The 16,015-nt window shown below is 36.0% G+C and overlaps 1 protein-coding gene across 2 annotated transcripts in view; it reads right to left on the bottom strand.

Annotated features, from left to right (window-relative positions):
* Positions 1–16,015, bottom strand: part of NCAM2 (neural cell adhesion molecule 2) — a 497,247-nt gene that overhangs the window by 87,083 nt on the left and 394,149 nt on the right. For both annotated transcript variants that reach the window (XM_007164135.2, XM_007164136.2), the window contains exon 12: positions 8,650–8,823. In XM_007164135.2, coding sequence (XP_007164197.2) covers positions 8,650–8,823 — 174 coding nt within the window. The remainder of the gene's footprint in view (positions 1–8,649; positions 8,824–16,015) is intronic.

Here is a 16,015-nt window from a genome sequence, read left to right as displayed (position 1 = left end):
ATGTGACAGGGTAAGAGAGTGTCATGGACATATATACACTACCAAATGTAAAATAGATAGCTAGTGGGAAGCAGCCGCATAGCACAGGGAGATCAGCTCGGTGCTTTGTGACCACCTAGAGGGGTGGGATGGGGAGGGTGGGAGGGAGGGAGATGCAAGAGGGAAGAGAAATGGGAACATATTGTATATGTATAACTGATTCACTTTGTTATAAAGCAGATGCTAACACACTATTGTAAGGCAATTATACTTCAATAAAGATGTTTGAAAAAAAAAAAACAAATACACAAAATTAGCATTTTTTCACTATTTAAAAATATGAGTGCCTTCAAATATATCTTCAGAGTTTCAGCATAGGGTTACTTACACAGCCAGAGAAACAAGTTTTCTAAGTACAATTACGGATTATACATACCATTTTCAAAAATCTGTTTAAATGTACATATTATCTCACAGAAAAGAAAGGCAAACTCTAAACTATCAAAAATGAAGTGGACGGGGAGATATGAAACTAGAGGAGTAGCCATGGAACTGCATTTCTATCAATTCTGCAGTCCTGTTGAAAACATCACTGTTACTCAGATAACTGAGAGTTTTCACACAGATTGGTTTTGAATATCATCACTGGGGAAAGAAGATATGAGAGAGATTTGAGGATGGGACTCCTGCATGGAGCCAGGAACGTCTGAGTTCTTGGATGAAACTAAAAGTGTGAGCTAGAAAACACACACATACACACACAGAAGACTACTGGCAACTAAAATTTGCCTGGCTTGGCCTTGAATCAAATCCTAGTTTGATTGGGTGGGGTGAGGTGGGTAGATAAATATTTGTTTGACAATCAGTAACTATAAACCTGCTTTCATAGTACTCTCATAGAATACCTCAAATCAAGAAATTAATTTAGGGTGCTCTGGTGCTTCCAGCTTTGTAATGCTCCAGGGTAACTTCCAGAGGCAAACGGATATCCTCTTTGGAAGAATACACCCAAACCTAAATAAGGCCTTGCAGGATTCCCAGTAAAGAAGATAAGCAAAATAAGAGATCACAACCTAAAGTCATAAAATATACTAGTAAATAAGCCACTCTGAGTGAGAGTCTGCTGAAACAAGCCAATGAACTAATAGAAATTATGTAAATTAAAATGTGATCATTGAATTAAAAACTTAATAAGAGGTTGAATGGCAGATTAAACATAAGTGAATAAAGAATTAGTGAGCTAGTAGACAGAGCTGAATAGCATAATAAAAGAATTAAATATAATAAAATATATGTAAGGAGATATGGTATTCTAAGCTTTCAAATAACAAGTTTAGCATGTTATTTAGATTTTCAGAATAAAGGAATAGAGAGAATGAGAAAAGAGACAATATTCAAGAAGGTAATGATATAATATTTTCCACAGCTGATGAAAGATAGGGATTTTCAGATTCAGAAATGAAACTGAACCCCAAGCAGAACAAATACTGAAATCCACCTTAAGACATGTACTATTTGTTAAAAAAATGACAACTAACAGCAGACTTCAAAACAGTAACAACGGAAGCTGGAAGAGAATAAAATATTCTCCTTAGATTACAAAAGGAAAGTAACTATCAAGTTTGATTGTATACTCAGCTGAACTGTAATTTGAAAACAAAGTTGAAATAAGAACATTTTTAATATAAATCTTTTGAGAATAAATGAAAGCTATGGATCTCCTCTCCAGAATATGTATATATGGACAATTACGAAGTTGAATACAATTTTTGAGATTCTCACTCTCTCTGAAGCCTGTTCTCTGCACAAAGGAAAGAAGCTACTATGTAATTATTTTTGTCTCAATTGATATCCTTTTGAAATCATCAATTACTACATCATATAATCTCACAACTCACGCACACATAATATTTATCATATATTTTCTGGACTTTACTGTCATGCTGTAGTCTAGTTAACCATCCATATATGGGGTGGAATGAACAAACATGCTTAAAATGTCTGCCTTCTTCTTCGTCCCTTCCCTTCCCTTCAGCTTTATTCTTTGCTAATAAGAAACTTTCAAATAACAGTGATATTTCACCTTTCTAATTCATATTTAACTCTGTCAGGCAAATTACCCCTTAAATTATCTATAAAACTACCTCCCACTAGCTATCGAAAACACATCACAACAGTCACACACACACACACACACACACACACACACACACATATACCTAACTCATATTCTACAAGGCAGTAATTTGTGTTCCACTTTCTCAATTCTTAACTGAATAAAAGATACAAAGTCCATAATAGTTAATAGTATAGCCTTTGGAATCAGATTTCCTATCTGGGTTTGAATTTTAGTTTCATTATTATTCATCCATATGACCTTAGGGATAAGATACTACACATTATAGTCTCAGTTTTCTCCTTTATATGAATTGCCCTCAGCTTTATTCTCTGTAAAACAGAATATATTGATACTACCAAATTCTTCAGTTTGTTGACTATTGACTTTATTTTCAGTTCTCACCACAATGACTGCAAAAGAGTGAATATTTGGGACTGAATTGTATTCCTTCCCCCCAAAATTTATATGTTGAAGCCCTAATGTGATCCTTTTGGAGGTGGGGCCTTTGGGAGGCAATTAGGTTTAGATGAGGTCATGAGGGTGGAGAGATTAGTGTTCTTATAACAAGAGAACTAGAAACCTGAGCACTCCGCACACTTTCTCTCTCTTTCTCTGTCTCCCTCTCTCTTGCCTGTTTGGACATGGTGAGAAGGCGGCCACCTGCAGGCCAGAAAGAGGGTCCTCCTCTTTCCCTCCTGGAATCAAATCATATGGCACCTTGATCTTGGACTTCCCAGTCTCCAGAACTGTGGGAAATAAATATCTGTTGTTTAATCCACCTGATCTAAGACATTTTGTTACAGCAGCCTAAACTAAGACAGAAATGTTAGATATCTTTAATGTTACATTAATTGCCTGATCACTGATATTTTGCCTCAGCAAGGAGGAAGAACATGATCATTTTAGAAGACTATCTATATATATAGTGTGAGGTAGAAAGAATATATTTTATGAGTAATTTCACTCAAAACATCATCGACAAATCTTCCTGTAGTAAATGAGAATTTGCTCATTTATTAATATAAACCAATTTTGTTTCTCAAGTCAGCTAATAGATGACTTGGAAATATCCTAGAAAACATTTTGAGGGCAAAGGAACCACATTTAAATGTTCTGATGATTTATCTGACAGAAATATTTTGCAATAGAAAAAATTGAGAAATAGTCCTAAATAAATGAAGATCATAAATTGTTAGGTTTGTGTATACACATATTCATAACTATACATAGATACATGCATTGCAGAATTTATTATACCTCACAATTCAAACTTCAACAAGATTTTGATCTATGAAATTAGATCAGCTTTTGGGATTTTATTTAAAATAGATACATATTAAAGAGGATATTATAGTAAATATGGAGATGTCAGCTAAGATTCCCATTTGCTGCCTAGCTGGGGATAATTCAGGCTGCAGACGGTTAGGGTCTGCCTCAGGTGCAAAAAGCTGTCTCTAACACAGTTGTACTGTTCCCGGAGAAGCTTGCATCTGAGTAAAGAAGGAAGCAAGGGTATAAAGGACTGGCCATTTTAGCCTAAGGTGGACATTCTACAGAATGTAATACTCCTCATTCCAGACTTCCTTGATGGGTGGGCTGAGGCATTATCATGCCTCCAGTACAGTCCAACTTCCCTCCTGCCTGATCAAAGCCCTAATTCCTTTTACAAGATACCTTGCAGTCCAGTCTACATCTCTGTGTCTGCTACTGGATAATAAAATATGGAACAGTTGATACCAAAAGTAGGGGTCTCTGATGAGGCAGGAGATTCGATAGGGTATTCATCAGTGAGTGAGATGCATTAGGCTTTTGAGATGTACAGAGGAAAACGGAGCCTAGGCACCAAATGGTGCACAAGGCTGCCATGCCAGCACTGAACTGGGACCGCAGCAGAAAAGGGCGCTGCAACAGGTCCAAGCAGTGGTTCAAGCTGCCCTGCCACTTGGGCCATATGACTGATGCAGTGAGCCTAATGCTGTTTGATGTATTAGGGATGGGAAGAAATATTCTGTGGAATTTGTGGTCATTCCCAGGGGAGAATCACAATGAAGTCTCCAGGTTTCATGAGTAAGGTAATACTATATTCTGTGCAGAATTACATACCTTAAAAAAATTCCTGGCATGTAATTGAGCAAGAAGAAATGACCGGCTAAGGGATCACAATCGGACCACATGGCCATGTAACTGGAGCTGCCCATCAAGACCTGCCTACTGACCCACTACATCTTAAGGTCACGTTGCTCAATAACCATCTATTGTAAGTGAAGTGGTACATCCAAGATGGACAATGTTGCCTTGAGAGATCCTCATCCAGTTGATTGAGGTTTTGTGGAGCCTGCATTGCAGTTCAATTACTCCATTTTCCCAGCTTTGTTTCTCCCCTCTTCTTTCAAAGATGTTGATCCCTAATAAACACCTTGCTGCTTCTGTAGACACAAATGTATCGAAAGGGGGATATAACAGATTCACCTTATAGAGACTCAATAATAAGGTGCTATAAAATAATACTTTCCCTTCTCCCACCTCTACCAAATTTCATCATTCCCTCTACCCTCTACTCTCATATGTTTTGGCACTTGAAATACTGAAATGAATGGGCATACTAGTTCCATTCATGGAATTTATAAGCTAGGAGAAAAGATAAATCAGAAATTTGTAGTATAAGAAGTAGAATGTGATATAATGTAATATATTAAAATATAAATACAATATAATGTAAGAAATATGTTGTTGCTTGCTGGCGACTCATTCTGGGGGAAGAGAGAATTTTAGTGTGAAAGCACTTCCAAGAAGGAGTGATTGTGAGAGCACATTGTAGGTTGGCCGGGGTAAAAGGGTAATTCTAGGCATTGCTAAAAGGACGTAAGCCTGTCTGGTTGGAAAAATATGAGCAAGGTTGAAGTATCACTTTTAAAGGAAACCGTAGTGACTCGATGAAAATATGTGTGCTTAAGGTAGAAAGTTTAAATCTAAACTATGTTATATATTCTAACATTCAAATTATTGATGTAAATTTTACAGAAAACATGATTATGATTATACATTCCATATTTCATATTTCTATCAGCATAAAGCATTTGTTATTCTGATCTTTACTATATTTCTTTATGTTATTCTATATCTTTACCATATCTTTACAAAAATGGTACATCTCTTTGCTAAAGGAAGAGCAAATGCCAGACACACATTTTCTAGATTGTGAGGATTGGTTCCAGTGGGATTGTCCAGCTTGGCCCTGGCTACCCTTTGCATTTATGTTTTTCTCTTAGTTACATATTTACATTCCTGCCCGTTAACCAAATACTAGGGCTACAAGATGAAACACTTAAAGATTTGAGTTTTTATACATGAAATGAGATCACCTTGTCATTTGAGATATACAGTGTAAATTCAACAGTAAATAAATCAGATTACTAAAGTGCACTTAATCTCAAGGAGAAAAAATGACACCAGTCCAGCAACAGGAAGTTGTGTGGAAATGCGTGGGCCTGCTTCTGCCGTCTTGGAATTTTCAACTGCGATAATTCATAAAGAGAAGAAAGAGATGGAAAATACTAAGCAAATGAGAATATGTTAGGCATCCCCTGCAGAGTTGAATAAGAAGAGGCTGAACTGGCTCTGGAACCTCAGTCCCAACATTCCAACCCCCAAGCTCACTGCATCACACTCTGTATAAGCAGAAGACTACAAGGAGAAGAATATCATTCCATTGGAGTAGTGCACCTTCCTCCTAGGAGAGGTCTCTCTTCCCTTCTGGCAGGTGAGGATAACGCAATTGGATGAACAGATCCATTGGATTTGTCAGCAAAAAGTGGAGGTGGAGGGACTTTGGCATTTCCATCCTCATTTGGAATTCTTGTTTTTACAGAACATTAATCTCTCTTCTGAAAGAGGAAACCTGTGAGGCAGTCTAGGTTCTTATATTTCAGCTTAATAAGGATGTGGAACTTTTCCCCAGGTCAAATGGATACTCCATAAAGTTGGTGGACTATAGTTACACTCAGAGCGAAACCTACTGAGACAAGGGCGAGGTGGTCAAGCTGAGCAGTGTTCCATCTGAGGACACTCTCTCTCCAAAAAGTCTTCTGGTGTGCTTGCACCCCACACATGCATCCCCAGGAGACAGGTACTTAGATGTGGTCTCACAGAGAGCACAGATGGCAGGGACAGCCCGAGGAGAATTACAGCACCAGAAAAATAAGAGGTATTTGACTCCTTTTTTCTTCCCGAGAGAAGATGTAGTTCATGCCACCTCTCCACTCTCAGCTCCCCAGGATAAGATCCAGCTGTATGGCGGCCAGAGAAAATATGAGTGCTAAATTGGACTTTATAAGTTTTAAGTTGTGCAGGACTTAACTGAATGTATTTGTACTTGAAGAGGACCACAAATCTATAGTGTCTGCTAAAGATGTTAAATAACAGAAAATGAGATTGCCCCAAAAATGATGAAATGAGTAATTGGATTAAAAAATCGTGTTTGTACTACACTGAGTTGAGATCATGCAGTAGTTCAGTTACATGATTGTAACCTGATTCAAGGAACTTATTAACATATCTTTGAAAGAAGAGTAAGCTGCGAAAAAGAAAAAAAAAAATGTATCAGTGCAGATATTTCCCTCATGTAAAGGGGAGAAAGCTCCAGCCATGGGACTTAAAGTATTTTGGTCTTATTGGCAAGCTTTAAGCTGTCCCAGTCTGAAGTCATTAAATGCCATATTCATGTAACTTCGCTTTCTGACATTAGAGACTCACCAAACACACTTCTGACTCACATTTTCTTTCCTACTTAATATACACACGTACTCATTGTATAGACTCTGAATGTCTCATTTCTGGGATAGTGATTTCTCACAGTAAATCACCAAATGTTCTTTGCTATTATATACCACTGTTATAAGCACGGAAATTTGCTTCTGAGCGATGTATACATGGGGTACAAAATCAGGTTTTTGAACTTGAAAAACTTGGCCAGTCCAACACCATTATAAATTCTCCATAGTGTTGCAGCTTTGTAAGAAGTCTTGGGAAAATCTATTCACCTCCTCCCTCTAACCCAGGGTGGAGGGGCAGGGTGTGGCAGTACTATTCTGCCGAGTGTAATTTCTATCGTGTTCAGACCTCATATTCCGTTTCTTCATATCTGTGATGGAGTGCCCACTATCAATGTTCTCTACTGTCAGAAATATCTTCTCTTTCTGTCTCTCGCCTTTCACCCTCTCTTGTTTTCTCTTTCTTAAAAAAATATGACTCCTACATCTAGGATAATGATTTCTTTTACTAGCGTCCCTGAACTCACTCATCCATTCTTTTTGTGCATGACCTTTATGCATCTTCTCTCCTGAACCACATAGCATGTGCACAAAGAGCATTAACTGTCCAGAATCTCTCATCATTAAAAGCAGTGATAAGAGCTGACCTGTTTGGGGGCATTATTTGAAGAATGTGTAAAGGATTGATGATTGATTGACAAAATTCCCAACACTTCTATCAAAAACCTATAGTTACTCTTAGTCAAAACTGAACAAGCAGGTGCCAACACAGGTGAGCCTCAAATGATTTTATCTGTTCTGTCTCCATTGTCCACTAGGACAATTCTTCCCAGGAGGGCTCATGCCTTTTATAGAACCTTCACACCATACATGTTAGGGTCAAGGCAGAGCCAGCAGAGGAGGAACACTCTGCAGCAGTACTTTCCTCACTATTTTATACTATCGTTTTGGGTCACGAGATGTAGTTCTATGTCGCAATTAACAGAGTCCAACTCTGGTAATTTAGTATTATTCCCTAATTTAGTTTCTTCTCCTAATAATGGAGAAAAAAATCACATATTCACATGATGAAATTCTACATAAGTGAAAAGAACTGTTGCAAACTGTTCTAACTTCTCATAGCTAGCTAATTCTATTATTCAATATCTTATGACATGCAGTAAAAATTTGAGTTTTCAAAGCATAATTTTGAAGTAAATTTTGGTACGCAAGGTCAACTTTTATAGATGGCTTCATGAGTATATATACAAGACATACATTTTACAGTATGACGTTCACACCTACTTATGAAAGACATATTACTAATAAATGGAAAACACACACTTGATAATATTCAGCCATCAAATGTAACATGTCAGCAATTTGTTTTCCAACACCCAAATTTTAAATACTAACTTTTTCCCCTGGAATTAAACTTTGGTGATTTTGCTAAACTTTTTTTTTTTTTTTTGTAATTTTATTTTTGGCTGAGCCGAAAGGCTTACAGGATCTTAGTTCCCTGACCAGGGAGTGAACCCAGGCCCATGGGAGTGAAAGTGCCAAGTCCAAACCACTGGACTGCCAGGGAATTCCCAAAACTCTTTAATCTTTACTAAAGATGGAAACTTTTCTACTCTTTATTAAAGTATTCTTAAGAAGAATAAGACAGTGGGAACGTCTTTCCAACCCTATCTCATTAAAAGAAAGAAAAATAGCATGTTGAAGGAAAATAAAAAGCTAATCACACAGGTATGTTGAAGATCAGCTTGAATTAACCAACACACTTTGAAATCATTGACTCACTTTGAACTCCATGGGAGCGTACTATTTTCCAGGTTTCTGATGCCACTTCTTTAACATCCACTTGATAGTGATTAATAGGCACACCTCCATGGGAGTCCGGCTTGCTGAAAGAAACCTTGGCTGTGGTCTGTGACAGCTCTATAATCTTCACTCCATAGGGATTGGATGGTACATCTACAAAGGAATAAAAACAAAGGAAATGTAACCCAGGTAACGTGGATGGCCATTATTAAGACTTATGGTGCTCTGAGAACTAGGAATAAAAGAAAATTGCTGCCTATATCACTTAATATATTTGAATTACAAAGCTTGCATAAACCGCTGAATGATCTCTTCAAATTGCAAGAAGGTATACATTAGTCAATCTTTATTACTGTAGAAAATAAAGAGTAAAATATTCAATATCAAATTTCATTTATTGAGAGAATAATTTTACTTCTGCCTTTACTATACAATATAAGCATTTTATTTCCATTCAAGGAAACAAGCTCATGAGTGTGTGTGTGTGAGTGTGTGTGTGAGAGAGAAAATGCAGGCACAATTAAAATATAAGAATAGATTTTACTGAATCATTAGCATAAAGAATTATCTTTTGTGAAAATGTGAGATTTATTTCCTTTTTGTTTATTAAAATTATATTAATAACTTGGTGGCAAGTGTTAAGTTCAGATAAATTGTCATTATGAACTAAATAAAACTGTAAACTATCTTTTCAAATTTTATTTAAGTATCAGTTAATTAAAATAAAGTTAGGTATTTAAGTTTTAATCCCTGTGTTTAAAGGAGACAGCTACAAAATTCTTCTTCTATGTGTTTCTGTATTAATCCATTACTCACATTATTTCAAACTCAAGAAGATATCCTGGGTGAATTTTCATTTTATTTTCTAGTACACAAAGCTTTATACAGAATTATCTGAAAGGTCAAACAGGCAACAGGAGAAAATAAGAGGGAAAAAAGTCTTGATGAGGAAATCGATGAAACCTTTTCTCTGGAAACATGAGTAATTAGAGGCATGTTAAACATTAAAGGAATTTCTCTCGGTCCCTTCTGTCTCTCAATCTCTCTTTCTTTTCAATATCACATTTGAAAAAAATCATAAAGATTGGAAATGTACACTTAATTTATGTAAATTATATGCATGTGTTATATAAATATGTAAATAAAATATATAGTTCCATCTCTGGAATTAACTCTACAAAAACAAAAAGAAAAAAGCACTTGATTGAAAATAATGCAGTAAACGTAAATTTTTGTTCTGATGTAATCAAACATTCATATAAAAATCTCTAATGGCTCTCAAAAGTCAAATGTGCCTTATTTGCTAAAGTTAAAAGAGAGCACTGTAGGTCAAATAAAAATATGTCTTATAAATGATACTGGGCAAGAGCCAAGAAGGCAGGTTTATGGCCTTTTAGATATTAATATTGTAAAGAAATGCAACAGTGTACATTTCAGCTCTAATTAGTAACTAAATTATTTGGAGATCCTATGAAGTGCATTATGCTGTAACTCTAAGGTTCAGAAATAAATGTGCAGAAAACTGATGCATCCCAAAGTCATACTGCTATTAAAATCTTATCTGGAAGTAAACATTTTAAATTATCTTAATAATTTAAGTTGTCATATATAAACATGATCACAGTTTTACAGGTTTCTTTAATCCCTGGGTTATAACTATAGGTTCTTTTCATCTGTAGGTTTGATCTAAAGTTTGAAGAGGAGGAAAAAACACACACACATTGATTGTTCTGAATAAGACTGCCAATTCCTCACCTCATGCTGAGTGACTCTCTAATGTCAACTAGGTCTAGGTTGGACATCACTGCAATAATAACTTTTAGTTTGAGGATACACTTCAAACGGAAAGATTTTAAGTACTAGGGAAGGAGAAAGAAATGTGATTCTTCTGGGCTCTTACTTTTGACCATATGGCATGTATACGGTTCTGGGTTCTTACCCTCAGTGCAGAAGTATACACCATTTGCTAAGCTGTACACCCTGACACCGTACACCAACAAGGTTTTTATTCATAGCACAAAAGTACCATCACCAAAATATAAGCCAGTGGGCATCTTTTTCTTGCCATATAGCCTATTTTCAGACCTGTTGACTCTTACCTTGGTTTTTCATTTACATTTATTTTTTATTGGCCTCTTCTTTCTGTTACCTGACTAAAAAGCAAAGTGCGCTTACTATTTGCAACTCTAAAATCTTCCTAAATATTTGTTTCCATTCTGATTTTACATGTTCAACCACCAACTGCCTACTAAATTATGAATTTCTTGAAGAAAGGGACAAAATATTTGATATACACAATTTATACATGCATGCATACATATATATATATATATATATATATATATATATATATATATATATACACACATACATGTATCATGAAAATACTGATAGACTATACTCAGTCCTCAAGAAATACATGGTGTGTTAAATATTTCAGTAATTAAAAATAGTACACAAAGGTACAGAGTATGTCCAAGTGAATAGTGCCTGATGTAGAACCAACATCTTTAATTCTCTCCACTTTAATTGTTTTGTAATCACATTCATCCTTGATTCTACCTCTGATATATATCAAAATTAGTCACAAAGTTATTTTCATCTTTCCTGCATTATAATTCTTAGATCCATCTTTTCCTTCCTGTTTCCACTGTTAACTCCCAAGCCCAGGCCCTATCTGCTTCTACCTGCAATGCCATTAGTGTCTCTCAGCTTCCTTTTCTCTGGACAGCCCACTAAATTTCAACCCATATGGCATGTAAATGCAAAATCAATTTTTCTAAAGTACCATTCTGGTCACGTCACTTCCCTGAGGAAGATATTCAGGAGTTTCCTCCTCTTTACAACAACAAACTTAGACTTTTCAGTCTGGCTTTCAAGATCCTGAAATATCTAACCTCACTGGGTGTATGCAAGCATCTTGTAAAAGATAATCAAACGCAGTCCAGTGTTTCAAATAGGGCTTGTGGATGTGAATTCCATATGCAATGCTCCCACCATTGTTAGCATATTTTTCTAAATTACTTCGTAGCACCTTCCATCTTAATAATAAATGAATGCCACCTATCACTGAATGAATAAATAGTACAATGATGCAAACACGTATTTGTTTACTCTTCCTTTTCACCTCGACTGGTACCAATATAGGGTTCGATGAAGAGCCTGGATATATATCATCAGAATCTATGGATCCAAAGTCTGGTCTTGCTACTTCTGTCAACTTCAGCCTTGGACAAGTCTCTTAATCTTTTCAACCATCAGTATTTTTCTCCCTAAAATGGAGATTAGAATAATATCCACTGCTAGGATGCTATGAGTATTAAATAATGAAGAACACATAAAACAGAACTTGAAATATACTAAGCACTTAGTAAATATTAGTCACCATAGATTTTTCTATCCTTCTCTGGTAACCATCCTCTTACTATCACTTTATTTTGTATTCATTGACATCTATCAATATTTTAGTCAAATGGTAGGTAAAAGATACAATACTGAGGTTCAGCTTAGAAATGTTTGCTGTGTATAATAGCAAAGACTTGGTGTCACGGTCTGGGAGTCAGATAGGAACAGTCTCTGGAGTTGCTGTATGATTCTAGGCAAATTAAACTTATTGGGTATCAGTTTTCTTATAAGCAAAACATTAATAATAATAACAACATTAAAGTTGCTGTTGTAAGGGTGAGTTGATGGATATACATCACAGGACGTTTACAAATATTATTCTCAGTTACCCTTTCTTTAAAATGACTCTCAGGGTCTAAATAACATTGATAAACATTTTGATATTTAAACATATGCCTAAAGTCATAGCTTGATCAAAGTATAAATGAGAAAACTTATAAAAAGTCTGCCTTGGTAATTACTTTATCTTGTAACATGTAAAGGAACAATAAGAGGAGTTGCTCCTCTGACTTTAATTCTGATAAAATAAAAGAATACAATTAAAAAAAAAGAACTAATATGTAAAGTAAAAGTACAAGAAACTTTATGAAAAAGGAAGAGGGCAATAAGCAGATATATGCATAGATGTTTGGAAATAAAGTGAAAATAATACATCAGATATTATGTTCTCCTGTCTAACAAAAAAAAGCATCCCAAAGTGAAGATGCCCCCTATAAGGCAAAATTCTGAAAGCATATGCCCAAAGATATTCATGTAGAAGAAAAGAAAGAGAGTTGAAGAATATAATGCACCTGCAAAGGATATCTTGGATGAGTAAATATTTTAAATTGAAAAATTTCAAATTGAAGATGAATCATGGGATTACAAAACAGTATTTCCTCAGGATTCAGGATAAGGTGAGAGTCAAAAATGTTGAATACAATAGCAATATAAAAGATGATTTGTGGATGTGTGTGCATGTGTGTGTATTTTAGATCTTCAAACTCACTTCCTCAACTGTGTCCTCAATTATCAGGAAATAAATAGACCTTGATATCAAAAGTGAAAAACAGAAATCATCAAGTGAGTTCACTCAAATTGTATTCTATCACTTTTGAATTAATGGAAGTCCACCCTCCTCTTTTCCAAGGCCAAATCCTCCATCTCTGAATGGTGTTTCTTTTACTTTTTTCTTCTGCAGAACACTGCATCACCAGGTAGCTCTTCTCTTCCCTTTTTCTTCTCTTTTGGAGTTTCAGTCTCTCTTTCTTCTCTGCCTTACTACCGTGAACTATAAAAATCTCCCAAATGACAAACTTTCTTCTGTTCTACTCTATTCTCAGGCAACAAACTCTTCTTTTGTTTCCCTGTCACACTGCTTGAATAGATTGTTCCTAATTTCTGTCCCAACATCTTTACTTCTGGAACTTTGGTTTCCTAGAATGCTGGGAAGCTGGCAACTAAGGTAGGGTTCAGAGTCACTGACTCAGCTCGTTCCCCACAGGTGAGGATGTGGTATTGCTAAACTTAGATCAATAGGAACAGTTTGATGTTTGTCAGCCTTTGTAAGTGAAAGTACTGAAGTGAATATTTTTCTAGAATGGTGTTTGAAACCTTACCTTAAATGTTTTCCAATGATACTCCACATCCATTTCTATCATCTATGCTACTCCCCTTTATCATAAGAAATGGAAGGCTAAAATCTTTATTTCCCAGGTTTACTTGTTGCTACGATTGTTAGAACCATGAAGGCACTTAGGATGAGCTGCACATCTTAGTGGTTTAACATGCTGAAGGAGTGTGTATGACATCCCTACTCTTCCGAGGAGGTGCACGTGGACAAGGAGACCTACAGATGTGGATGATGGAAGCAGCTGGACTCCCTTCCACAGTCTAATCACACAGTTCCTGGTGCTGGTGGCTGTGATATCAGCAGCAGGGTAGCTTGGCTACAGGGATTTCTGACCTCTGATTAGAAGTTGCAGACTTGACCTTGCACCTCACTTGAGGTATATTATGACCTTGAAGCCAGAAGATTGGTGGCTATTTCATGCCTTCCCTTTTTCCTGCCTCTCAAATGATTTTATAACCACCCAATTCTCTATATTAAATTCTTTTCTCCTAGGTTTGTTCATCAGTCTCCACCCGATAAAAAGTCCCAAATATTAAGGGAATTATTGTATAAAGAATTGAACTTCCTAGATATAGCAAGACCCTAACATGCAGAGTGTAGCTATCAACTGCATGCACCTCAGGGATGATGCTGAGATGGGTTCCACCTGCTTCTGCTCTGAGCAGCCACCTTATTTCCAATAAATTTTATATATTTTTCCTATTTCAGCTGTGAGCTTAATCTAATGTTACAGCCAACCTGTAGCACATCTGGGACCCTGCAAATTCCTCACTTCATTACCCAAATGCCAAATCAAATCATTATCCTACTGATCTTTTAACAGCATTTGATCACATATGTTTAAAATTTTCTCCTCGCAGGTAGTTACACTAACTCTCTAAATAATTGTTTTCAATTTTATTTGTTCATATACTTTAAAATCCAGCAATTAAACTGAGGTACTCCAGGGATCTGTCCTTGATTACATCATTTACCTCTTATATTCTCCATTTAATCCGAGGTATTAATTATTAATTATTTCCTCAATTATACCCAAGTCTTGACCCTTGTCACAACTCACGGAATCCCATGTCCCATTATTAATTGTGCATTTCAACTATGATTCATAGGCAAATCAAATGAAACACACTGAATCCTTTATACATTCAATAATTCATGTAAATCTACTATAAGCCCGGCAATTTTCTATGTTCTGGGATAAAAATTGAGACAGCCATCACTTCTCTTATAGAGATTACAAGCTAACTACATAAAAATAATTGTAATATATAAATTATTTTGTACAAACACTGTGGTCAAAATTAAGCAGACAAGTGAGATAGTTTAGGTGGGGATGGGAGCAGAGTTGGAGTGTTGTAATTTTGAATTTTGTGGATGGAAATATCTTTGTTAAAAAAGTAATATTTGATCAAGGACTTAAAGTATAAGAAAACAACTCATGAAACTGCTATGAAGAGAACATTGTAAGTACAAAGATGAAATGTGCCTTGAGGGTTTAAAGAAGGGGGGCAGTCTATGGAGAGCAGGATGACCAAGGTGTGGGGAAAGGAGATGGAGTTCAGAGAAGGCCACTGGGGGTGGGGTGAAGAGAAACCTTGTGAAGCGTGATAGGTCTTTATAATCACTATGGCTTCATCTCTGAACAAAATAGGAAGCCACTGGAATGCCTTCAGCAGAAGAGAATTATGCCTTAATTACTTAACTATTTGTTTAATAATAAGAAGCCCTCGTGATCTTTTATTTAGGCTATACTCCAGGGGGGGTCAGAAGCCAAATGGGAAAGCCAGTTTAGGACTTTATGCAAAAATATACATTAAAAGCAAAACCAAACCAAACCAACAAAAACAACTAGAGTATAGAATATAGAATATAGAAATTTCATGAGAATAGTAAGACCCTGTAAACACCTTGTTGGTAAAAGAGTCAATAAGACTTGCTAAAGTGTTGGGTGTATGGTCTGAGTAAACAAGTTGATTAACGATGACTGTGAGTCTCTTGACCTGAACAACTGGAGGCAGTTGCCACTTACTGAGATAGGAAAGAATGCCAAAGGAAGATATGTAGAGGTGAATACAGATTCGCTTTTGATATCTGGACATTTGGAGATTTGCACTGGCTCTAGAACATCTTTGTGGAGAGGGAATTAAGCTTGATATAAAAGTATAGAATTCAGGGAAAATATCCAAGCTGATGACATATTTTGGAGTTTTAGAGTATAGGTGGTATTTAAATCATAAAAATTAGAATAACAAAGGTGTGAGTGTAGATAAAATAAAAAGAGACCCCCAAACTGAAGTACAGTGATTTTTAAAGTTCAGAGAAATATGG

Source organism: Balaenoptera acutorostrata, chromosome 4, assembly GCF_949987535.1.
Source record: "Balaenoptera acutorostrata chromosome 4, mBalAcu1.1, whole genome shotgun sequence".
Taxonomy (NCBI): domain Eukaryota; kingdom Metazoa; phylum Chordata; class Mammalia; order Artiodactyla; family Balaenopteridae; genus Balaenoptera; species Balaenoptera acutorostrata.
This window is presented reverse-complemented; position numbering and strand designations above follow the sequence as displayed.